This window comes from Danio rerio, chromosome 4, assembly GCF_049306965.1.
Source record: "Danio rerio strain Tuebingen ecotype United States chromosome 4, GRCz12tu, whole genome shotgun sequence".
NCBI lineage: Eukaryota > Metazoa > Chordata > Actinopteri > Cypriniformes > Danionidae > Danio > Danio rerio.
The window spans coordinates 11,535,007-11,559,034 of record NC_133179.1 but is presented as its reverse complement, the minus strand read 5'-3'; the positions used below and the strand labels follow the sequence as shown (position 1 = coordinate 11,559,034).

General features: G+C 33.4%; 3 protein-coding genes across 3 annotated transcripts in view; all 3 read left to right on the top strand.

Annotated features, from left to right (window-relative positions):
* The window catches only part of tmtc2a (transmembrane O-mannosyltransferase targeting cadherins 2a), a 49,887-nt gene extending 35,161 nt beyond the window's left edge, over nt 1-14,726 (top strand). Inside the window, 10 exon segments of the mRNA NM_001130603.1 lie at nt 789-1,620; nt 2,285-2,399; nt 4,920-5,005; nt 5,081-5,265; nt 5,404-5,482; nt 7,015-7,136; nt 9,639-9,720; nt 12,450-12,564; nt 13,798-13,861; nt 14,492-14,726. Coding sequence (NP_001124075.1) covers nt 789-1,620; nt 2,285-2,399; nt 4,920-5,005; nt 5,081-5,265; nt 5,404-5,482; nt 7,015-7,136; nt 9,639-9,720; nt 12,450-12,564; nt 13,798-13,861; nt 14,492-14,671 — 1,860 coding nt within the window. The 3' untranslated portion in view covers nt 14,672-14,726.
* A 1,418-nt stretch (nt 14,727-16,144) lies between these two features.
* Nucleotides 16,145-20,173, top strand: si:ch211-161n3.3. Its single transcript, XM_073947079.1, has 2 exons — nt 16,145-16,818; nt 17,647-20,173. Exons 1-2 carry the CDS (start codon nt 16,524-16,526, stop codon nt 17,949-17,951), a joined length of 600 nt encoding a protein of 199 aa, XP_073803180.1. The 5' UTR covers nt 16,145-16,523; the 3' UTR covers nt 17,952-20,173.
* LOC137490077 (scavenger receptor cysteine-rich type 1 protein M130-like) lies at nt 19,815-24,009 on the top strand. The gene is made up of 6 exons (XM_073946782.1): nt 19,815-20,173; nt 20,636-20,938; nt 21,160-21,477; nt 22,671-22,973; nt 23,073-23,387; nt 23,690-24,009. Exons 1-6 carry the CDS (start codon nt 20,062-20,064, stop codon nt 24,007-24,009), a joined length of 1,671 nt encoding a protein of 556 aa, XP_073802883.1. The 5' UTR covers nt 19,815-20,061.
* Nucleotides 24,010-24,028: the final 19 nt, after the last annotated feature.

Sequence of the window (24,028 nt, the reverse complement as noted above, 5' to 3'; positions counted from 1 at the left end):
AAAGAAATTCTGTCAAAGAATGTGCAGGGGTGTAAAGATGGATTTGAATCCATCGAAAAGTCTTATCAATGGATAAGTCAAACTAGTATGCGGGGATGGCGGTCAGTGACATCTCAAAATGACAATAATGTCCCTTATCGCAACAATTTCTGTGATAATATATTGCTAAACAAAAATTCTTTATCATTATAGGCCTAAACAGCAGGTGTCTTCTAAGATAAAAAAGATCAAAACAGCTGATTAAACGCAGACAGTCATAAAATGGCCTCCACAGAGTCTAAACCTTAATATTATTGGGGCAGTATGGGATCACCAGGCCAGAAATATGAAAAATGACGTATAGATTACTTGATGAATTGGATGTTTATCAGAGAAGATGGGGAAAATATTTGGCATTTTTGAAAGCTGAATAAGGTCACTGTAGTGAGACGCATAAGTAAAGTGTAATTAAAAATAATCCTATTCTATTTATTTATTTACTTACTATTATTATTATTATTATTATTATTATTATTATTATTATTATTATCATTATTATTATTATTATTATTTGTTGTGTGTTTGTTTTTTAATTGAGTTTTTTTATTATTTACTGGTGTTTATTGAATTGATGATAGCAATATCTAATTAGTGTAACTGATGCTGTTGGTGAGGGGAACGGTAAATTGATGTTAAAAGGAGGTAAAATGTGTAAACTGATGAAACTGTTAAATTATTTAAGAAGAAAAAATGAATGTGTATGTATGTGCAGACAAATGAAGTAATAATGTACTTCTCTTCTTTTCTAGCGGAAGAACAGGAGCCTGCTGGTCAGTTTAGCATGGCTGGTCGGTTGGGGAATAATTCTGCTCACAGCTCGATTTCACTGGATGGGCAACAAGCCACCAAACTTCTCCAACTCGGACAACCCTGCAGCCGATTCACCTCATTTCCTCACTAGAGCGCTTACATTCCTGTACCTGCCATCTGTTAATGCCTGGCTCCTCCTCTGCCCTGACAAACTCAGCTTTGATTGGTCAATGGATGCTGTTCCTTTGCTCAAATCCATTGCTGATTGGAGGAACCTTCAGTCTGTTATGTTTTACACAGGATTTGCTCTCCTAGCATGGTTTAGCCTCAGAAACCCACCGCTACAGGCCACTAAAATCAACGAAAGCAATGGAAAATCACATGTGAGCAACGGAAAATATGCAACTAATGGATGCAGTCATAAGCACAATGACAATCACTACAGGGACTTAAACCTAAAAAGTAACGGATATCATAATAAATCCCTCAAAGTTTCTCCAAAAACACTTCCAGCCACAGAGAATGTGGTGGTGTTTTCTCTTGGGCTGCTGGTTTTGCCCTTCATCCCTGCCACTAATTTGTTCTTCTATGTGGGTTTTGTGGTGGCCGAGCGGGTGCTGTATATCCCCAGTATGGGCTTCTGTCTGCTCGTGACCGCCGGGGTGAGGAGCTTGTTTGTCCGTTGCCGGTCAAAAAGCTTCAGAGCTCTCCTGCTGACCTGTACTGCAGGTCTGGTGCTTCTCTACAGCCTGAGGACTGTGAGGAGGAACCAGGACTGGAAGAGTGAGGAGATGCTCTACAGATCTGGCATTGCTGTAAATCCTGCTAAAGGTGGGTTTGGAGAGCGATGATAATAATAAAGCATTATTATTGTATAAATTTAATATCTAGACAATAAACATTTAATGTAATTTCAAATCTATTGGTAATATACACAGTATATACAGTCAAAATGATTAGCCCTCTTGTGAATTCTTTTTTAAATATTTCCCAAATGATGTTTAACAGAGCAAGGAATTTTTCACAGTATTTCCTATAATATATTTTTTTTCTGGAGAAAGTCTTATTTGTTTTATTTCGGCCAGAATAGAATCAGTTTTTAATTTTCTTAAAATCATTTTAAGGTCAATATTATTAGCCACCTTAAGCAATATTTTTTGCTTGTCTACAGAACAAACCATTGTTATACAATAACTTGTCTAATTAACCTAGTTAAGCCTTTAAATGTCACTTTATGCTGAATGCTAGTATCTTGAAGCATATCTAGTCAAATATTATGTACTGCCTTCATGGCAAAGATAAAATAAATTAGTTATTAGAAATGATCGAATGATCAAACCTATTATGTTTAGAAATGTTGAAAATAAATCTTCTTAATGTTAAACAGAAATTGGGGAAAAATATACAGGGGGCTGATAATTATAAAAACTTCAAATGTTAGATATCATTCCATAATAAATGCCTAAATAAATGCTCTTCATGATGTTTTCCTCAGCTTGGGGTAATCTGGGTAATGTCTTGAAGAACCAGGGAAAGATGGCAGAGGCTGAGAGAGCATACAGAAATGCTCTGTATTACCGAGGCAATATGGCAGACATGCTCTACAACCTGTGAGTATACAAATATAGTCATAAATACATTTTTTTACACAGTCACAAAACACTTTTAAATGATCAGAATATTTTTGCACACTGTAAAAAAATGCTTCTCTTGCTTAATTTTTTTATGTCTTGTTTCTAGTCCAAATATCTAAAAATTCTTAAATCAAGAAGACTTTTCCTGGCAAGCAAAACATGATGTTTTTTTTAAAAGAAATAACATGCCAAATTGAAGTTATTTTGTCCTTAAAACAAGCTAAATAATCTGCCAATGCGGTAAAAAAAATAATCTTGTTTTTCCTTAAGATTTCCTAAGATTTTTTTTTTTTTACCCCATTGGCAGACTATTTAGCTTGTTTTAAGGACAAACTCACTTCAATTTGGCATATTATTTCTTAAAACAAGACATTATGTTTTGCTTGTCTTGAAAATACTTCTTGATTTAAGAATTTCTAAATACTTGGACTTGAAACAAGACAAAAAAATTTAAGTATGAAAATCATTTATTTCAGTGTAGATATTTTTAAAAGCAAAAAAATAATAAATAAAATGAAGTCGCACCGGAGTACACAAGATCTTAAAAAAATACTAACTTAAAAAACATAACTAGCTGGTCTCAATGTGATTTTTAGTGGATTTTGTTTACATGAAGCATCAACATGACTGCTAAATTTTACACAAAGTAAGTACATTTTATTTATATACTGTTGCACATTTATCACAGCAAGCCTGGCCAAAGTGCTGAACATACGCATGATCAGATAAAAGGTAAGAAGAATAAAACAAATACAAAACCAACTGATACAAAAACATGAAAATACACACAATAATTAAAAAGTTTGGGAGTAAAAACTGCATCTTTAACAACAAGGATGAAGTTGAAGTTGCAAGGCAGATGTTCAGAGGCAGTCTATTCCAGAGCATGAATATATTTATTATTATTTTTTAAACACATCAAACATTGTTTTGTCATGTTGTTGTCTGAAAAGCAGTGCTTTTTCTGTCTTTATGGAAAATAATGGGAACTTAAGGGTTTAATATGTTGTGATATTATCAATTCTCATGTATGCATTTGTGGCTAAAGTGTTCAAGTACTCACAGTATATACTCATGCTTTATATAAGGAAATTACCTATTTATATTTACCTATATATAAGGAAATAGCATGTTTTTACCTATTTAGTTTGTGCTGTCTTAATAAAAATAATTGATTTTATTTTTTTTTAAACTTAATGTTTTGTCATACATTAAATATTCAAAAACAAATATTTACATGAAGAACTTGCTGCTGTTTTTATATTTAAATCATACAAAATAATAATAATAATAATATTAATAATAATAATATTATTATTATTATTATTATTATTATTATTATTATTATTATTATTATTATTATTATTATTATTATTATTATATGCTATTCTATATTATTATTATACATTTTATTTTACCAGAAATAAGCAAACAACATGGTGGACTCCACAGCTCTTTCTCACTGTAATCCCTCAACAGTATGTGGGCTGTTAGTTTTGTCAAGGTCATACAGCTCTATCTTATCCAGTTTTCCATGGGAACTGCCAAAATCCAACGAACGTGCCTTCTGCAGAGTAGCAGACATGAACAGATGCAGTAGTACGCAATGTGGATTTGTGCCATAAAATTGTTTATCTATACTGCTGCAGTGCGAGTAATTCGTTCAAAAGTGGCCCTAAAATGGTAAGGAAAAGTTCAACCAGACCTTGTTAAAGGAGAGTCATACTTAGCATTCATACAAGGGATGTGGGAGGTTGAGGAGCAGTGCAAGTGTTTGCTATATCTCTCAGGGCGCGAGTGTGTGTGACAGGGATTTATAAGTCCTGATTTGCAGGCTTGAAGCATGAGAGACCTCTAACACTCATTAATACGGAAGCATATCAGTAGCAAAATTCTTATTCGGAAAATGACAATCCATTTCTGTATTCAAATTTGCATTCTCCCTGACACATGTGCAAAGTTTGGTCCATAATGAAATTATATAAGTATTATTGAAAGATAATAATTTAATAACTTGATAATATTCAACTTGAATTTAATAAATAAATAAAATAAACATTAATTTTGCTACTTACATGCTTCCATACAGTAACAATGGAGATAAAATTAATTCTCAATTTAATAGTCATATAACTTCACGGTAATGCTTTAAATCTTGTGCTGTATTTGCAAGCTGCATTTCTCAGAGATGTAATGTCAGACACAATGCACTTGATGAAGCTAGTGACGTCACTGGGAAAAAGCATTGCTTAAAAAGCATTGCATGCGGCTCAGATTGCAACTGCACTTAGTCTGCATCTAGACCCCTCTCAATTAATAAGCTAATATTGTTAGTTAATGGTTTATAAATACTGTGAATTGTAAACAAAAGGCTACCGTATATTGAGCTAATAGCAGTTTGTTAACGGGATGAATTGTGACTTAAATTGTGACCTACTTCAAATCTGACTTCTCATGCTTTAAAACGGTCTGTGTTTTTTTTTTGATTTAACACAGTGGTTTGCTGCTACAGGAGAACGAACGGTTTTCTGAGGCTCTTCACTATTATAAACTGGCCATCGGGAGCAGACCGACCCTGGCCTGTGAGTTCAGCTCTAAATATTTCACTTTATTGACCGTCAGAATGAGTCTCTTACTTATTGTCCTATTTCTCACAGCTGCATACTTGAATGTGGGCATCATTCTGGTCTCCCAGGGGAATATTGAAGAGGCCAAGCGGACTTTTCACACATGCGCGGACATCCCAGATGAGAATCTGAAGGACCCTCATGCACACAAAAGCTCTGTGACCAGCTGCTTGTACAACCTTGGCAAACTGCTGCATGATCAGGGCCAGCATGAGGTAGAGCTCAGCTCATTCATTGAGGATTATTGAAGTCTACATGCTCAGTTTAAATTAGATGTGTTTTTGTCATTTGTTTATTATTAAGCAGTTTTCTTATTAGATACAGACAAGCTGATTTTTGTGTGTCATCTACAGGAAGCGCTGTCTGTGTATAAAGAGGCAGTTCGGAAAATGCCACGACAATTCGCACCACAGAGTTTATACAACATGATGGGTATGTTCATTTCTCAGTTAAAATGCATTCAGGTGTAGTGAAATTTGAGAGTAAGAAAACACTTACATCTACGTATATAATTATGTTGTTAATTAGTAACTAAATTTATGGTAAACTTTTTACATTTATAGTAAATTTATAAACGCTCATTTACAAATCCTTTTGAAGATTTGGGCATTATAAAAATATTTATAATTGAGTTTTGTAATTAAAAGTATTTAGTCTCATCAGATTTTGAATTATTTTTGTCTTGTTTTTTTTTTGTACTTTTTAAAATCAACCAATAAGCATACTGCATTTTAAATTTAGAATATGACCTAAATGTTTTTAGTTTTTACATACTCAAAAGTTTGCGTGGCTTCAAAAGGCAAGACAGACACGTAACATTAAATTAAATTAAATTAAATTAAATTAAATTAAATTAAATTAAATTAAATTAAATTAAATTAAATTAAACATATATAAACAAAGACGACTGACCAAATAATTACGTAAAGTCAAATTTATTTGGCGTTAAAATTTTAAGGAGACAAAAATCTTGCTGAGGCAAATCTAAAATAACAAAGAAAAATTCAACAACTAACTAAGTTTCAAATCCTTTTACCTGCACATAAATAAAAACAAATTGAACTACATTCACTTACCTGCCAACCAACCACAAAATATGAGAAAACTTAATAAAACAATAGGGCACCCTCCTCATCACGTGTTGCCGTACATTATTCTACAATAGTTTACCAGTCAACACTCGACAATTTAAATTCGACAATATTGCAGAGCAAATACAACATAAGCTCTTATAAATGAACAAAACAAGCTGGGAGAGAGGAGATTCTCAGAATGATGGTCTAATCCAGTTTAATGAACTTCACCACTGTCACCAATATATATTTATTTATGTTTTACATTATATTTAAATATTATTTCACTATACTTTAATATTCAGAAAAATCTTTTTTTTATTCCCACCCCTAGTGATTTTTCATTTCATTAATAGTCTGCATTACTCCTCCTCTCATCCTATTATGAGGGGAAAAAATGCTTCTTGAGATGTGACTGGAATTCGATACATAAATAATGTGTCCTTGTGTTACTGTTTGAGTGTCCAGAGATGATGACTTTACATTTATTCGTTTGGCAGGCACTTTTATCCGAAGTGACTTTACTGCCCATTCAAGGCGTACATTAATAGTACATAGGAGATTCTTAGGGAACCAAAGGCATGACCTTGGTTTTGAAAGTTTAACTTGTAGTGTTTTGGTTTCTTTCCTTTCATTAATATTGTATGAAGGAGACTACAGCGGTCTTTTTCAATCTCACAACAGGGTTTACTTTTGATTCTGGACATCAGGCAGTATAAGATCTTTTTTTGTGTTAATGTGTAGTGGTTTTTTGTCTGTGAATCAATTTTGGGAAAATCAATATCTTAAAATGTTTTCAATCACTGTTCAAAATATAACATAGTGATGCATGCCTTTCAGTGCACTTGGATTGTTAACAAGTTTAGGTGATTTTCTGATTTTGGCCTACAGGTGAGGCGTATATGAGGCTGAATATTCTAGAGGAAGCTGGACATTGGTATAGAGAGTCACTAAAGGCCAAACCAGATCATATTCCTGCCCACCTGACCTATGGAAAGCTACTGTCTATTATGGTGAGTCAATCTGATTAGAACATTATTGACACGATTGTGTTCATGTTCATATTAGTATAATATAATTAGGCTCTTTCATCCATCCATTTATCATTTCTTTTTCCTTTCTGTCCTTTCTATGTGGCCATCCGTCTATTCATCATCCCTTTTTCAATTCATTCTTCAGACAATTACCATCCATCCGTCCATTCATCTAATTATCCATTCATTCATGCATTTTCCTGTCCATCCATCCATCCATCCATCCATCCATCCATCCATCCATTTTCCTGTCCATCCATACATCCATATATCAATCCATTCATCCATTCATTTTCCTGTCCATCCATCCATCCATCCATCCATCCATCCATCCATCCATCCATCCATCCATCCATCCTTTTTTCTGTCCATCCATCCATTTTCCTGTCCATCCGTCTATCCATCCATCTATCCATCAATTTTCCTGTCTATCCATCCATAAATCCATCCATCCATCCATCCATCCATCTATCCATCCATCCATCCATCCATCCTTCCATTTTCCCATCCATCCATCCATCCATTTTCCTGTCCATCCATCCATTCATATATCAATCCATTCATCCATCCATTTTCCTGTCCATCCATTCATCCATCCATCCATCCATCCATCCATTCATCCATTCATCCATTTTCCTGTCCATCTGTCTATGCATCCATCTATCCATAAATTTCCTGTCTATCCATCCATCAATCCATCTATCCATCCATCCTTCCATTTTCCTATCCATCCATCCATCCATCCTTCCATTTTCCTATCTATCTATTTATCTATCCATCCATCCATCCATCCATCCATCCATCCATCCATCCATCCATCCATCCATCCATCCATCCATCCATCCATCCATCCATCCATCCATCCGTCCATCCATCCTTCGTCTTATCTATATGTCCTTCTTTCCGATCGAACTTTAATCCTTCTCTCTATTTGTTTTTTCATTCATTCATCCATCCGTTCTATTAATCCATCTATAACTAACACAACTAAAAATGCTCCTATTGTACCTCAGACTTTTGCCGCTGTATTTGTGACTTACATATTTTACCCGCTATTTATAAATTCTGTATGAATGTGAAAACCTAAAACCAAATGGATTTGTCAAAGCGTTATTAAATATTAAATTGATTTCGTTTGATTTTAAACTAGAAATGGGTGATCAAGTGGAAAGAAGAATCCAGAGACGTCTGATGAGAGTCTTTCTTAAAATCATTTTTGCCACAGGCGATCTTTAAGAGGCTCAGTGCTGAGGAAAAGAAATAAATTGCTTTGACCTTGAGAGGAGCATCGACTCAAAACAGTCACAGAAATCAGCACCAACATCACTGTGATGATCATCGCCATTGAATATTCCCATTTATTGTTATTATTATTAATTTTCCTCTTCCCCTGCATAAGAAATAGACAGTGTCCTAGCTATTTTCCTTTCTGACCATCATGATGTAAATGCAGAGGGGGTATAAAGAAAGGTCGAGCAGCTGTGTTTCCCCCAGGACGCGATATCTCATATCCTCCTCCTAATCTGATTTGGGTTTGTCTCTCGGCACGACTGGTCAAGAGTCCAGACTATTGCTTCAAACATGCTTGCTTACTTTAAAACCCCCCACCGACCTGCCCACTTAATACACACAGATTAAAACCAGTTATTACCCCTCAAGCGCCGTACTTAATGTAATTACTCTCTCCTTATTGAAAACAGGTCATTGGTGAACTTTTGACCATCTGTCGAGGAACTGCAGTGTTTTACCTGAGAAATTAGTTGCAGCTGAACAAAATGGCTAATGTTTTGTTATGATGTACCTCACTGTATTTATCAGATGTCCAAAAACTGAAGATTCAGGACATTTAATGTACTGCTTCTTCTTTTTCTGTCCTGTATTATATAGAGAAATCTGTGTTTGAACACAGTTTCTGAGGTGGGTTTTACATTGAAACCTTTAAAAGCTAATTAATCGCTTCAGTCAGATGATAAAATCTCAGTCTGAGGCTAAAATAATAGCTCGTTTTGTATTTACCCTTTTGGATTCAGATCTGAAGCCATTTAGCAGTCTTGACTGCTAAGTATTAAGTATTATAGACCTATACATTTTTGATAAGCGCTTTTGGATGTAGTTGAATGCTTTTCAGCAACCGCAGCCAACGAGAGCATGCAATACTACGGCTTTCCAAGTTATTTCTTTTATCTAAAGTGTTTAGCACAGAAGCGTTCATTGTAGCAAGTCTAATATGACCGCGCTGTTTATGACAAGACTGTTTGCTAAGGTAACACCAACATGGAAGCAATCAGCGCTGAACCATAAAGAAAGTGAGACAACTGCTCATTAAACATGAAGAAACGAGTACACAAGTGCGCTTACTTTCCCACGCTATGATAACATCTAACATCATACGTTGTGCAAATTTAAAGCATCCGTTTACGACCGTGCTTCTTCATTAGTGACGGTGGGTGCGGGCTTAATTGTTTCTTAATTTCTCCACAGGGACAGAAGTCTGAAGCAGAGCGTTACTTCCTGAAGGCGATAGAGCTGGATCCTGCTAGAGGAAACTGCTATATGCATTATGGTGGGACATTAATTAGACAACTGTACTCACTTAAAACAGTTGGGTTAATAATAACCCAACAGGAAACCCAACAATGTTTTTTTTTTTTTTCTTAAGAACCGCTGTTAGGTTATTTTAATCCAATATATTAGGTTGTTTATGACGATAATAATAATAATAATAATAATAATAATAATAATAATAATAATAATGATGATGATGATGATGATGATGATGATAATAATAATACTAACAATAATAATAATAATAATACTAACAATGATAATAATAATAATAATAATAATAATTGTAATAATAATAGTAATAATGATGATAATAATAATAATAATAATAATTGTAATAATAATAATAATAATAATAATAATAATAATAATAATTGTAATAATAATAATAATAATAATAATAATAATAATAATAATAATAATAATAACAACAATAATAATAATAATAATTGTAATAATAATGATAGTAATAATAATAATAATAATAATAATAGTTATTGTAATAATAATAATAATTGTAATAATAATGATAATAATAATAATAATAATAATAATAAATAAATAAATTACGTATTATGCACTTTTCTTAGAGATTATCCCAACAAATTTTAATTACAACCCAACTAAATGAGTTCTTATGGATGCAATTTAATAAATGTTCAACCTAACGTAGCGACCAAATATTTTTACCCTTCTATTGGGTTAAATTATTAGCCCTACATTTTGTGTGTATGTGTCTTTACCTCTCTTGTTCTTATTTAACAGCTGCTTATTTATCAGTGAACAATTATTTGTTAATCAACAAAGTTTATTAATAATGTCATCTTTGCATTTAAAATGTCAGATCTGTGAAAAAGACACTTAATGACAGTTTTCCTCCTAAGCATGCATACAATATCCTTCACATTCATGACATGATTATAAAGGTTTTATAAAGGAGTCTTTTGTTATGAAGTGTGAAATTGTGAAGTCTTAAATAACAACCAATGTTTTACCGTTTTTCTCTATTGGTTTGGCTCATTTCTTGAAACAGGAATTACTTTCTCAAAACAACATGGACAAACCTTTAAACCACTTGGCAAGTGTTCAGAACAGAATTGATTTTGTAATTCATTTAATCAAATTGCAAATGTCCAAGTTCATCTTTGCAATTGAATATGTACCGGTAGCCTACTTTTAGCACAATTTACCAATGTCATTAAACATTGTAACACTTTAAAATAAGGTTTCGTTAGTTCATTTACTAAACATGAACTAATTATGAACAAATGCTTGTATAGCATTTGTTAATCATAGTTCACCATTTACTAATGCATTATTAACATCCAAACTCAAGCATGTTAACATTAGTTAATGAACTGAGTTAACAAAATAACAATAAGCCGATGTATTTTCATTAACTAATGTTAACTAACATGAAATAATACAACTTTATTGTGAAGTTTTACCAAACATGTTTACAATTAATAAATAAAATTTTTACGAAAGTTATTTATGCAACCAATTTTTATTTAACAACCAGTCATTTATTTACCAGTCAACAATAAATTTTGTGTTTTAATAAGCAAATGATCATTATTTGAAGAGTTAAGATGCAAAAACCTCTAAATGCCGTCTGAAATTTTCCTCTAAAATTAGTATATTATCAGGCTCCAGTGTTTATGTTCAGTAATATCACTTTTATGGCAAAGAATAAGCCCTTTTCCTGGTGTTTAAAGTGAAATATCTCAACATAAACAAAGAAAAATGTTGATTTTAGATGGACATTTTAGACGGCACTTAGAGGTTTTTGCATCCAAACTTTTAATTTATTCATCATCCAATCAACAACAAATGTTTCCTATAAATTAAAAATTACATATAAATATGAATAATAATAAGTATAATTATTTTTATTATTATGATTATTATTATTATTATTATTATTATTATTATTATTACTATTATTTATTATTATTATTATTATTATTATTATTATTATTATTATTATTATCTATAATTATTATTATTTTTATTTTTATCATTATTTATTATTATCATTATTTATTATTATTATTATTATTATTATTTATTATTAATATTATTATTTATAATTATTATTTATAGTTATTATTATTTTATCATCATTTATTATGATCATTATTTATTATTATTATTATTATTATTATTATTATTATTATTAATATTATTATTATTTATATATTTATTATTATTTTTAATTGTTATTTATTATTACTATCATTATTATTATCATTATTATTATTAATTATATTTTTATCATTATTAGTATTGTTATTATTATTATTTTTATTATCATTATGATTATTATTTATTATTGTTATTATTATTATTATTATTATTAATAATATTATTATTATCATTAATATTATATATATATATATAATTATTATTATTGTTGTTATTATTATTATTATTATTATTATTATTAACACTATTATTATATACTAGCCACTCTAGACCTCTCAAAAAAAATGTTTGAATTGCTGAAATTAATCTGTAATCTTTGCATGTCCTGAAGCAGCAGATGATCTCTTTTCTGCATGTTCAACTTCATCTGTCTCTCACTTTTACTTTTCTTTTGTCTCTGTGTTTTTGGCTGCATTTGTTCTGCACATCTGCACTTATTTTCGAGTGCAGACCTGCTGCGTTGGAGTTGTTTTCTCTCCTGTGAGCTCATCTTTGTGTGTCTCTCTCTCTCTCTGTCAGGTCAGTTTCTGTTGGAGGAGTCTCGTCTGGCAGAGGCAGCGGCGATGGCTCAGAAAGCTGCAGAGCTGGACAATGAGGAGTTTGATGTGGTGTTCAGCGCTGCTCATATGCTGAGGTGTGTGGATTTCTGGAGAGTTAATGACCCTCCAGCTAAAGCCTATTCTGCTTATTCCACTGCTAATTGACTAATCATGCATGGATGTATTGATTTTAATTAACTTAAAATTTTTAAAAGTTTGGTTAATTAATATTTAACTCGAATTATTGCGAAATAAAGCAGCAGAGTTGTATAAAAGAAATTAAACTAGCATTACTCATTATGTTTTATTATTAGACCACTTAACGCATCGAGTCTGTGGTTCTCAATCCCCACTCCAGCCCTGCCATGCATGTCTTCTTTACTTGACACACCTGATTCAGATCATACTGTAAGTTCATTACCAGATTTATACCAGTTTTATAAACTGATCCTCATGTGTCAAAATAAGAGAGACATACAAAATTCTGAGGACTGGAATTGAGAATCACTGCATTAAGTGAAACATTAAACAGAGTTAAAATAATGTAATGTGGGTCCAATAGATTTAAATGAACTTCATCATTGTCTCTGTATCACATTATTAATCACAGGGTTTAACACTAAGGATGTTTTCTACTGGCCCAGTTGGACCAGTGGTTCAGATTTTACCTGCCCTGCCAAACTTTTCACTGGCCCTACCAAAAAAACGGCAAACTTTGCAAAACATCACTTGAATTATTTCGTTGTGTTGTACCCATGTAAATGTTTCCACAATGTTAGAAACAGACGTTTTCTTTTAGCTTCATGATTTGATGTTGCGGTCATGTTGCCAACTATTAAAATTTACTAACAAGGCAGCACTGCACCGATCGGGCCAGTAACGATTCTGTCTACAGTCCTGTGCATCTCTCACGCTGGCCATTGGGCACTCCATATTATGTTGAGTCCTGAATCATATTTATAATAATTAGCAAGTTACAGATGTAAAAATCATATTTTTACCATCATTCTTATTCCTATAAACACTCTTATCACTGTGAAATACTTAACAAATCATGTTAATAATTATTCATTATAATTTACAGTTAAATTGATATTTTTTTGTGGGCTTGAGTATTGTCAAGTTGATGAATTTGTCATTGTTGATCACAAAACATAATAATTTGTATAATAATTGATTTTATTATTTTAAACATAAGTTGTTGTCAAATGCGTTCTCTTGCTAATAATAATAGTCAGCCATGGTTATTGTCATATTATTGTGCTATTTTATTACTGTGATTTTAAATTAAAGGCTTTAATAATGTGTGTATGTGTGTTTGTTTACAGACAGGCCAGTCTTAATGAGGAAGCTGAAACATATTATGGCAAAGCAGCTGTTTTAAGACCTGATGTAAGTAGCTTCCTTAGCCATTTTATTACATGTTATATATGAAGTTAACTTGCAGAATTACTGAACATTTACAGTAAATGTGTTTAGTTTTTTTGCAAACTTGTGATTTGGCCCACACGGAATCTGTGCGCGCAGATTTCTACAGATTTTTTGCCCATCATTGATCCTGTTCATTTACTAGTGTAAATGTGTGTACATTTATATTGATTCAGTTTTTAAATTAATTTCAGTACAATTATTGACTAACACAACACAATTGACTAACACAACAACACATGTTGTTATGATTTATTTACAATACAGTTTGTACAGTCATATTTTCTGTCTTTTATTATAGATAATATATGCTTCGTTTACCAAATAAAGTGGATCTAGTTGGATTTGCATAGTACACATTAAATACAAGTTAAAAAGGTATTACTTTTAGTTTATATGTTAAGATTTTAGTTATGATACTCCCAAAATAACTCTAATTTTAACAAAATTCTGCGCAGAAATAGCAAAAAAATGTCCACAGATTCCATCTGTCCCTACTTATGATTACCTGATTTGTTGCACATTATTTCCTTAATTTTATAACTGTCTGTATCCTTTTTCTCTCTTTCAATATCTCTCTTTGTTGTTCTCCAGCATCCGGCAGCTCTGATGAATCTCGGTGCCATCCTGCACCTCAATGGGAAGCTGAAGGAAGCTGAGAGCAACTACCTCCGTGCACTGCAGCTCAAACCAGATGACCTTATCACTCAGTCCAACCTCCACAAGCTCTGGAACGTCATGCAGAAACAGGGTCTGAGAGCCACTGCCACATGATCACACTCAGCTGTGGATGTCTGATCTTATAGACATGGACTTCTGTGCCGATTCGGCTCTTGTGGACTGATGTTGGTGGATCTGGTTAAACTTGAACTGACTGTTCTGGAGGTAGTGAAGAAACCATAAAGAATGTAAAGAATTCTACAATGCACAGACAAAGAAGAAGTGTGTTTATGAGGATTTGGATGTTGTTGTTTTTTTCTGAGAGCACTGACCTGGATGCATTCACAGTACATAAACTGCAACAAAAATGCCTTTTGGATTTGATATCGCACCCCTGATGTTTTTTTTTATTTTTTATAAAGAACTTTGAAAAAAACCTAAATGGTCATTTTGCATATGTTAAATTTGCCTCCTTTTAATTTATTGTTGATCTATCAGCAGTTTTGATGACTGTAAATAAAATGTTCAATCTCTCCATCACTCATCCCCAACCCTTTGTTGAAGCACTATTATGTTTGTTGATGTCTTGATGATCATTTTGTTTAATATCAGGCTTTTTGTCAAGACATTTTAACACAATAAAAATGTATGTTCAACCAGAAAAAAATAGTTAGATTTTTATTTTAAGTAAACCATTTCAATAAACGATTTCTGCATTAAACTTTGATAGGATTTACATTTAAACATAAATGACAAAATGCTTTACAGCTGGTTTGCAGTGTTTACTGCCCTCTATTGGAAGATAGACCTGTTGCAGATTTTGCAAGGATGCTTTGCCACCCTATATTTAGAATAACCAATGTTTTGCTGCCATCTTGTGTGTAACAAGAGCATTGCCAAATTCAACACAAAGGCTGCTAAATTGTGTAATGAATGAAATGACCAATTCTTATATTTTTTGTTGTTGTTTAATGCTCAATTATTATATGTAATTGGCAATTTTCTAACAATAAACATGAAACACTAATATATGCAGTTTGATTTAAATACTCTGCTAAAATGTTATTCCAAAATAATTAAAACATACATTTTGAGACCAAATTATGTTTTTATGTTTTATGGTAAGTCTAGATCCGATCTTAAATTTACGTGTGTGTTAATTTAAAGTTGAAGATGTTTGAAATTATCATAATGTCTTTTTAAATGCACTCTGATCAGTGTGTGTCTTTCAGCAGGTGTTCTGATTCTGATGCTGTAAATATCCTTCCTCTCTCTGAAATCTTCAAAGTCTTCTGCTTGGTTTGTGGCAATTTTTGCATCTGGTGTGTATACAGTATGTGTAAGTGCATGTGTGTGTGTGTGTGAGCGCTCAAGGAAGCATCTCTATATGGGAGAGGAGGAGTAGTAATTTTCACTGATGACGTTCTTTTTATAAATATGGTGAACATCAGAAATGCCTCCTCTGATTTGTCGCTGAGGTTGTTTGATGATTTCCTCTGTTCTGTTTAATAAGGTAATGATGAACTTGATTGGAAAGTTTTGGGGCTTGCGTTTCTCTTTAGGAGTCTAACAGGAGCCACTTTCTTTAGTGTGTTTGAGGGAGCAACAGAGACCATTTGCTGATGTCTGAGCAGATTATGAGTACCAAACAGAAGATGATGAGTAGATACCTAATTCTCATGTTTCTGATAAAATTCATCAATGCAGGTAGGTTTATTCTTTTAATTTAATTGTGGAAATAATTAAAGTTCATGTTTTTAAATGTTTGTTTTTATGAAATAATATATATACTGCGACTGACTGATATCTAACTTTCCTATATTATCTTTATATTGTGCATTTATATATTAGAGCTAATTTTTTCTTCCTTTATCCCCTCTATCTTCCCCCTTTTTTAGTTTTGTTAGCTCCTTTCTTGGTCTGTTATTTATCTTTTGCTCAAACAGTTGGTGTTAATGTGAGACTGATGAATGGTACCAGTCGCTGTGCTGGTCGAGTGGAGGTTCTTCATAGAGGTCAGTGGGGAACAGTGTGTGACATTGGCTGGGATATGGCTGATGCTGCAGTGGTGTGTAGAGAACTGGACTGTGGAGAACCTGTAGATACTCTAGGTGATGCTCCTTTTGGACCAGGACCAGGACCAATTTGGATAAATAGGGCCATGTGTAGTGGATCAGAGTCAACACTGAAGAACTGCGGGGCAGATGGATGGGGTAAACGAAGACCTTGTGATACTAAAGATCCTGGAGTCATTTGCTCAGGTGAACTTAGCTCTGATATAAATAAATACATTTAAAAATACAGTTTTACTGTTTTTAATGTCTTGGTTAAAAGTGTATTATAATTAAAATGAACTAATAAATAAATATGAATATGTTGTTGCTGCCTGTGGCTTAAATGCTTAATGTAGACACATACAGTTGAAACAGTCCCTGTTTGTTTTTTTTCCCTAAATTTTGTTTAACGAAGAGAAGATTTTTTCAACACATTTCTAAACATAATATCTATAATAACTTGTTTCATATATTTTTCAAGACACTTCTATACAGCTTAAAGTGACATTTAAAGGCTTAACTAGTTTAATTAGGCTATCTAGGCAGGTTAGGGGAATTAAGCAAGTTATTGTATATCAATGGTTTGTTCTGTTGCCCGGGAAAAAATATAGCCTGAAGGGGCTAATAATTTTTACCTTAAATATATATATATTATTTTAATAAAAAAAGAATTTAAAAAAATATTATCATAAATACTGTGAAAATTCCTTTGCTCTGTTTTTGATATATTTAAAAAAAAGAAAAACTATTTAAAGGTTAAATAATTTTGCAGTTTAATAATTCTGACTTAAACTGTATTCAGGGTTACGCTTAACTAATTTCTATTAACAAATTAGGGTATACAAGTGTGTTAAGTGTAGCCATGGTTTTCTTTTTACGCATCTTCATGATCTTTGTTTTTTATAAGAATTCCAGTAATGTGGATGTTTGATGAACGTTTTTCTTCTTGTACACCCGTAGTACCTGTTGTTATTAACAACTTCACATAAATTACTTTTTTTTTTAACACTTTTTAAATGATCTTTGTTCTTGTAGAGGTCAGGCTGGTTGGAGGTTCTCGCTGCTCTGGGATGTTAGAGATCCTTCATAATCAGACGTGGATGTCAGTGTGTGATGCTGCCTTTGACCAGCAGGATGCAGAGGTTGTGTGTAGAGAGCTGGACTGTGGGGCTCCTGTACAGGTGCTGAGAGCTGCTGCTTTTGACAAAGGAGATGCTCAGATGTGGACACAAGAGATTCACTGCACAGGAAATGAGTCTCAGATTCACCTCTGTCCAACATCACCTTCACAGGAAAATAACAGTTCTCATTACAGTGTTGGACTAGTTTGTGCAGGTTGACAATCATTTCCATATTATTTACATTTAAATCTGTAGACTGACAATGAATTAAGATTCTACAGTGTTCTTCACTAATATTGGTATCCTTGGTAAATATGATCAAAATAGGTTGTGGAAAAATGTCTGTTTTCTCTTGGTCTTCTTGATGTTCTTTTCTCTTTCATCCTCAAAAGTTTCACAAAAAAATAGCTTAATACCATTTTTAGACAAAAATTAGGTTTATGAGAACAGATTTTTACAGTGATATAGAGGGGTTGCACAATGAAAGTGAAATGCCTGGTTTACGACCACAATAATTCATTAGTTTGATGTAGTGCTTCCTTTTGCAGCCAATTCACCATTAGTTGGTCTTGGGTTGGTCCTGCACAGTGGCCAGAGAGACTTTGAGCTGTTCTTGCAGAATAGTGGCCAGGTCACTATGTGATGTTGGTGGAGGAAAACATTTCCTAACCTGCTCCTTCAATACTCCCCAAAATGTAGGAAAGTCAGTGAAGGTGGACTCATGAGAGAACAATACATGTTTTACGTTTTCCACAGCCCAATATTATTTGCAGCTGGCACCACTGAACCTGACATTGTCATTGGCATAAGTGAAAGGTTTGGCTATAACAGGCCTGCCATGTATATTGACCCTGTGAAGGTCCATTTTTTGGTGAAAACAGGCGAGTGGAGGTGCATCATTAACTTCACAGTGAAATGGGCAACTGTGGTTTTATGTTTCTTGTATACAATCCAGGTTAGCACCCTGACATTTGTTTCAGACAGATTCCTCTTGCATCCACAGTAGTCTTCACTTGTAGTCTTCAGCCTTCCTGTTAGTTTGGAAAGACGGAGTGGAAATCCCACTCAGAATGCGGAAAAACCAGACAGGTTACGTAAAGAACGTCCACAATAAGTTGTGAATATGTAGATTATTGTTCATAATACTTACTGCCCCTGAGCATAAATAATCTTTTGGGATTATTTAATTGCCATGAGAAATCATTCCTTTACAAATGTGATATCTTCTTAACACATAATTACTCTGTTCTCTGATAGAGATGGATCTTAACATGAAATATCCAAAATAATTTGGACATATTTAGTCCCAATTAAGACAGACTTTTTTCCCTAACACAAAGTAAAAATTAGACACTTGGAAAACATTTAAAATGTGCACTATGAAAGAAAATATTATTCATGTAGATTTTTTACTTATGAGTAGGCCCACACATAATCTGCGTGCACAGAATTCCGCAGATTTTTAGCAGATTTCCACAGATATTTAGCCCATCATTAATTCTGTTTATTTACTTGAGTAAATGTGTGTAAATTTATATTTATTCAGTTTTTAAATGAATTTTAGTAATATTATTGATTAATATGAAAATGGTCATCTGATTTATGTACAATGCAGTTTGTACAGTAATATTTTCTGTCTTTTAGTAGATATGTTATATGAGAGACTTTCTTTTTTACCAAATAAAGTGAATTTAATTGGATTTGCATTTTGAACATTAAATAAAAGTTAGAAATATATTATTTTTTAGTTCATATATTACGGTTTTAGTTATGATACTCCCAAAACAATTCCGCAGAAATCTACAGATTTTTACCAAAATTCTCTGCAGAAATAGCACAAAACGTTTGCAGATTCCATCTGGCCCTACTCATGAGTATTCTTAGAAAAGCTAATAATTGTGACATTATTTTTTGCACCCTTTTAAAATTGATACTTTTAATAAAGACTGTGTGAATAAGTCTGCTTTAATTAAAAGTCAATTTTGACAATATGTTAAATGAATACATTTTTTCACTGCTTGTTTTACTTACAAAGGGTGCTAATATTAACTGAATATTTTGTATTTGTATTTACTAATTTTTTCTTCTCTTTAAAATCTGTACAACTTTCATTCTTTCTGTTCGAAATGTAGAAAATGTCAGGCTGGTTGGTGGTCACAGTCGCTGTGCTGGTCGAGTGGAGGTTCTTCATAGAGGTCAGTGGGGAACAGTGTGTGATGATGGTTGGGATTTGGCTGATGCTGCAGTGGTGTGTAGAGAACTGAACTGTGGAGAACCTGTAGATGCTCTGCGTGATGTTCAATTTGGACCAGGATCAGGACTAGTCTGGATGAGTTCTGTCATGTGTTCTGGATCAGAGTCAACACTGAAGAACTGTGGGTCATTAGAATTGCGTAAATCTGGCTGTTCTTACGGTAATTATGCTGGAGTCATTTGTTCAGGTAATTAAGATAAATTTAATAATATAAATAATTTGAAGTAAATACACTAAACAGTCATGCTGCATTTGCACAAGCCATTAGCACAAAAAAACGGCCTATTATGAGGTTACATTTGTTAACATTAGATTTCATGAACTGACAAGAATTATACTTTTACTCCATTTTTATATATATTAATTTTAATTAGATTTCACAAAGGAAATGTTTATAAATTTCACAATTAAATAACATAAAAAGGCAGATAACACATTAAATTAAATGTGAAGGTTTAAAGACTGGAACTCTTTAAAATGTACTTTAATGCATAATTGATCATACTTTATGATGAACATTTCTGAACAAAAATTATATACAGTATCAACAAATGTTTTAATATAAAGCTATTACTATTAAGTGGCTTTGCATGATGTTAATACATTAATAGTATTATTAAATGTTAATTTTCTTTTCCTTTTTTATCAGAGGTCAGGCTGGTTGGAGGTTCTCACTGCTCTGGGAGGTTAGAGATCCTTCATGATCAGACGTGGATGTCAGTGTGTGATGCTGCCTTTGACCAGCAGGATGCAGAGGTTGTTTGTAGAGAGCTGGACTGTGGGGCTCCTGTACAGGTGCTGAGAGCTGCTGCTTTTGACAAAGGAGACGCTCAGATGTGGACACAAGAGATTCACTGCAGAGGAAATGAGTCTCAGATTCACCTCTGTCCAACGTCACCAGCAGAGAAAAACAACTGTTTAGATATCAGCACAGTTGGGCTGGTGTGTGCAGGTTAGATTTAATTTCCTTTGTGTGTGTGTGTGTGTGTGTGTGTGTGTGTGTGTGTGTGTGTGTGTGTGTGTGTGTGTGTGTGTGTGTGTGCGTGTGTGCGTGTGTGCGTGTGTGCGTGTGTGCGTGTGTGCATGTGTGTGTGTTTGCCTTATAACAATAAAACATCTTAATCATCTCATAATATTATTTATAATATCTTCATTCTTTTTTTTAATATGTAGACCATGTCAATGTTAGACTTGTAAATGGTCACAGTCGCTGTGCTGGTCGAGTGGAGTTTTATCACAGAGGTCAGTGGGGAACAGTGTGTGACAGTTGTTGGGATTTGGCTGATGCTGCAGTGGTGTGTAGAGAACTGGACTGTGGAGAACCTGTAGATGCTCTGGGTGGTGCTTACTTTGGAAAAGGATCAGGACCAACCTGGATAGGTTTTGTCACATGTACTGGATCAGAGTCTACACTGAAGAACTGTGGAACAGGAAGGCGTTTTGCAAGCTGTGAGCTTGCAAATAGTGGAGATGCTATAGTCATCTGCTCAGGTAAACTGCTCTAAACCTATTTACGACCTGCCTTTAATCAACCAATTTTTATAAATAAATAAATAAAAAATAAAATATGTAATAAACACAGTCTAAAAAGGGGAGATGGTTTTGAAATTCATATTTTCAAATGCATTTGTTTTAATAATAATACAGAGAACAGAATAATATCAATTTGGTCTTTTTTTTATGAATACATTTTAAAAAGTGTTTTTCTTGTCATTTTGAATCTTTTCGACTCAATCATTTTGACTTTAATTTTCAGTGTCACATGATCCTCAAATACTCAAACATTTTGTCTTATTGGTATAAAAGACTGTTTATTTTGATTTTCCTTTTATAAAAAATTTAATGGAAATCTTTGTTAAAAATTTAAATGTTGTTAATGTTATTTGCATGGTTTATTACACATTTTGCTTATGTAGGCATACAAATCAAGGCTGGGTACATCTCGACATATAGGGCCCAATGTAATTACTTATGTAGAAAATATATTTGAAATTTATATATACTATATATATATATGCATGTTTGTAAAATTTATATATACTATATATATGCACGTTTGTAAAATAAGTATCGTAAATAGGTATTAAACACGTCATGTTTTTTTCCTGGGAATAATATTTCTAAGGAGTTGTTGACATGGAAACTAACCAGATTTTGGTAAAAACCCAAACAATACAAGCATAAAAATAAAACAAAACAAAATAAATCTAAAAAAAATGTTGTGTAATAACAATGAAATGACAGAAGGAGAGGGTGCTGAACCACTGAACTGTATTTAATACTTTAAATAAAAGACTTTTTGGTGATGGCAGCTTAAAGACACCGCTCATATGGAGAACAAAAGTCACATGCATTGTTCAGGTTTGAGTTTTTCAGAGACTCCAAAAAATCTTGATGGTTCTTTGAGTCTTGTCTGTCAAATCTGAGCTTTATTTTGTATTTTCTATAGGATACAAGTTATTGCTGGGACATTCTACTGCTTGATTTTACAGATTAAATGGCCCCAGGGGGATTAATAAAGCTTTAAAGTTTAGCTACTAATCTAAACTAAGCCTCCCTTACTTCATGGGTTTAATACTTTTTCCCTGTGTCATTTCATCTTGTTTTCTTTACATATATTGATTTCTTTGATTGTTACCAACATCCAGCAGAATTTCTAGCGTTATTTTTTCTTTTTTTATCAGAGGTCAGGCTGGTTGGAGGTTCTCGCTGCTCTGGGAGGTTAGAGATTCTTCATGATCAGACGTGGATGTCAGTGTGTGACGCTGCCTTTGACCAGCAGGATGCAGAGGTTGTGTGTAGAGAGCTGGACTGTGGGGCTCCTGTACAGGTGCTGAGAGCTGCTGCTTTTGACAAAGGAGACGCTCAGATGTGGACACAAGAGATTCACTGCACAGGAAATGAGAGTCAGATTCACCTCTGTCCAACGTCACCAGCAGAGGAAAACAACTGTTCACATGACAATAGTGTTGAACTGCTTTGTGCAGGTTGGAATTAACCTTTTTTTGTTGAGCAAATGTTATTAAAATGCAATGTTGTCATTTTGTTAAATCTGTTTCATCTTATTTTCTCTGTTCAATGTGCAGAAAGTTTAAAAGTGAGATTGGTTGATGGGAACAGTCCCTGTGCTGGTAGAGTGGAGGTTCTTCATCGAGGTCAGTGGGGAACTGTGTGTGACATGTTCTGGGATTTGGCTGATGCTGCAGTTGTGTGTAGAGAACTGGACTGTGGAGAACCTGTAGATGTTTTGGGTGATGCTTATTTTGGACCAGGATCTGGACCAACCTTGATGTCAGTTCCGATGTGTATTGGATCAGAGTCAACACTGAAGAACTGTGGGTCATGGGCATGGGGTAAACCTGTGTGTGCTCACAATGAAGATGCTGGAGTCATTTGTTCAGGTCAATAAGTTCACTAAGCAGTCATGTCACATTTTCACAGTAGACTGTTGTTTGTGATTATTACAAAAACACACATCCATTATCTAGCCTAATTAAGCCTAATTATCTAGCCTTATTATTTACAAGAGAGAAAACATCTTATATGTTGTATCAACATGTAATATGTATTTTCCACTAGAGTGGAAAGTTAACCTGATATGATGATTAATGTGTCCTTTTTGTACAAATTGGCATAACTTAACAAAATCTTAAAGAATCTAACGTTTTTGAACATTAATTTTTATTTAATTTTATATGAACAGGTCATAAACATTCCAGGCTCGTCAATGGATCTCACCTGTGCTCTGGGAGGTTAGAGGTGGCTCATGGGAACACTTGGATGTCAGTGTGTGATGCTGCCTTTGACCAGCAGGATGCAGAGGTTGTGTGTAGAGAGCTGGACTGTGGGGCTCCTGTACAGGTGCTGAGAGCTGCTGCTTTTGACAAAGGAGACGCTCAGATGTGGACACAAGCGATTCACTGCACAGGAGACGAGTCTTATATATTTTTCTGTCCAACATCATCTTCTCTCAAAGACAGTTGTACCAATGGAAACATTGTCGGATTAATCTGTTCTAGTTAACTATCAATTTACCATGTCT

Excerpts from the sequence above, each read along its gene's own strand:
- si:ch211-161n3.3 (XM_073947079.1), top strand. The coding sequence starts at position 16,524 with ATGAATGGTACCAGTCGCTGTGCTGGTCGAGTGGAGGTTCTTCATAGA. Across the intron at positions 16,819-17,646 it reads TCCTGGAGTCATTTGCTCAG|AGGTCAGGCTGGTTGGAGGT; the intron begins GTGAACTTAGCT and ends TTGTTCTTGTAG.
- LOC137490077 (XM_073946782.1), top strand. The coding sequence starts at position 20,062 with ATGAGTTCTGTCATGTGTTCTGGATCAGAGTCAACACTGAAGAACTGT. Across the intron at positions 20,939-21,159 it reads AGTTGGGCTGGTGTGTGCAG|ACCATGTCAATGTTAGACTT; the intron begins GTTAGATTTAAT and ends TTTAATATGTAG. Across the intron at positions 22,974-23,072 it reads TGTTGAACTGCTTTGTGCAG|AAAGTTTAAAAGTGAGATTG; the intron begins GTTGGAATTAAC and ends TTCAATGTGCAG.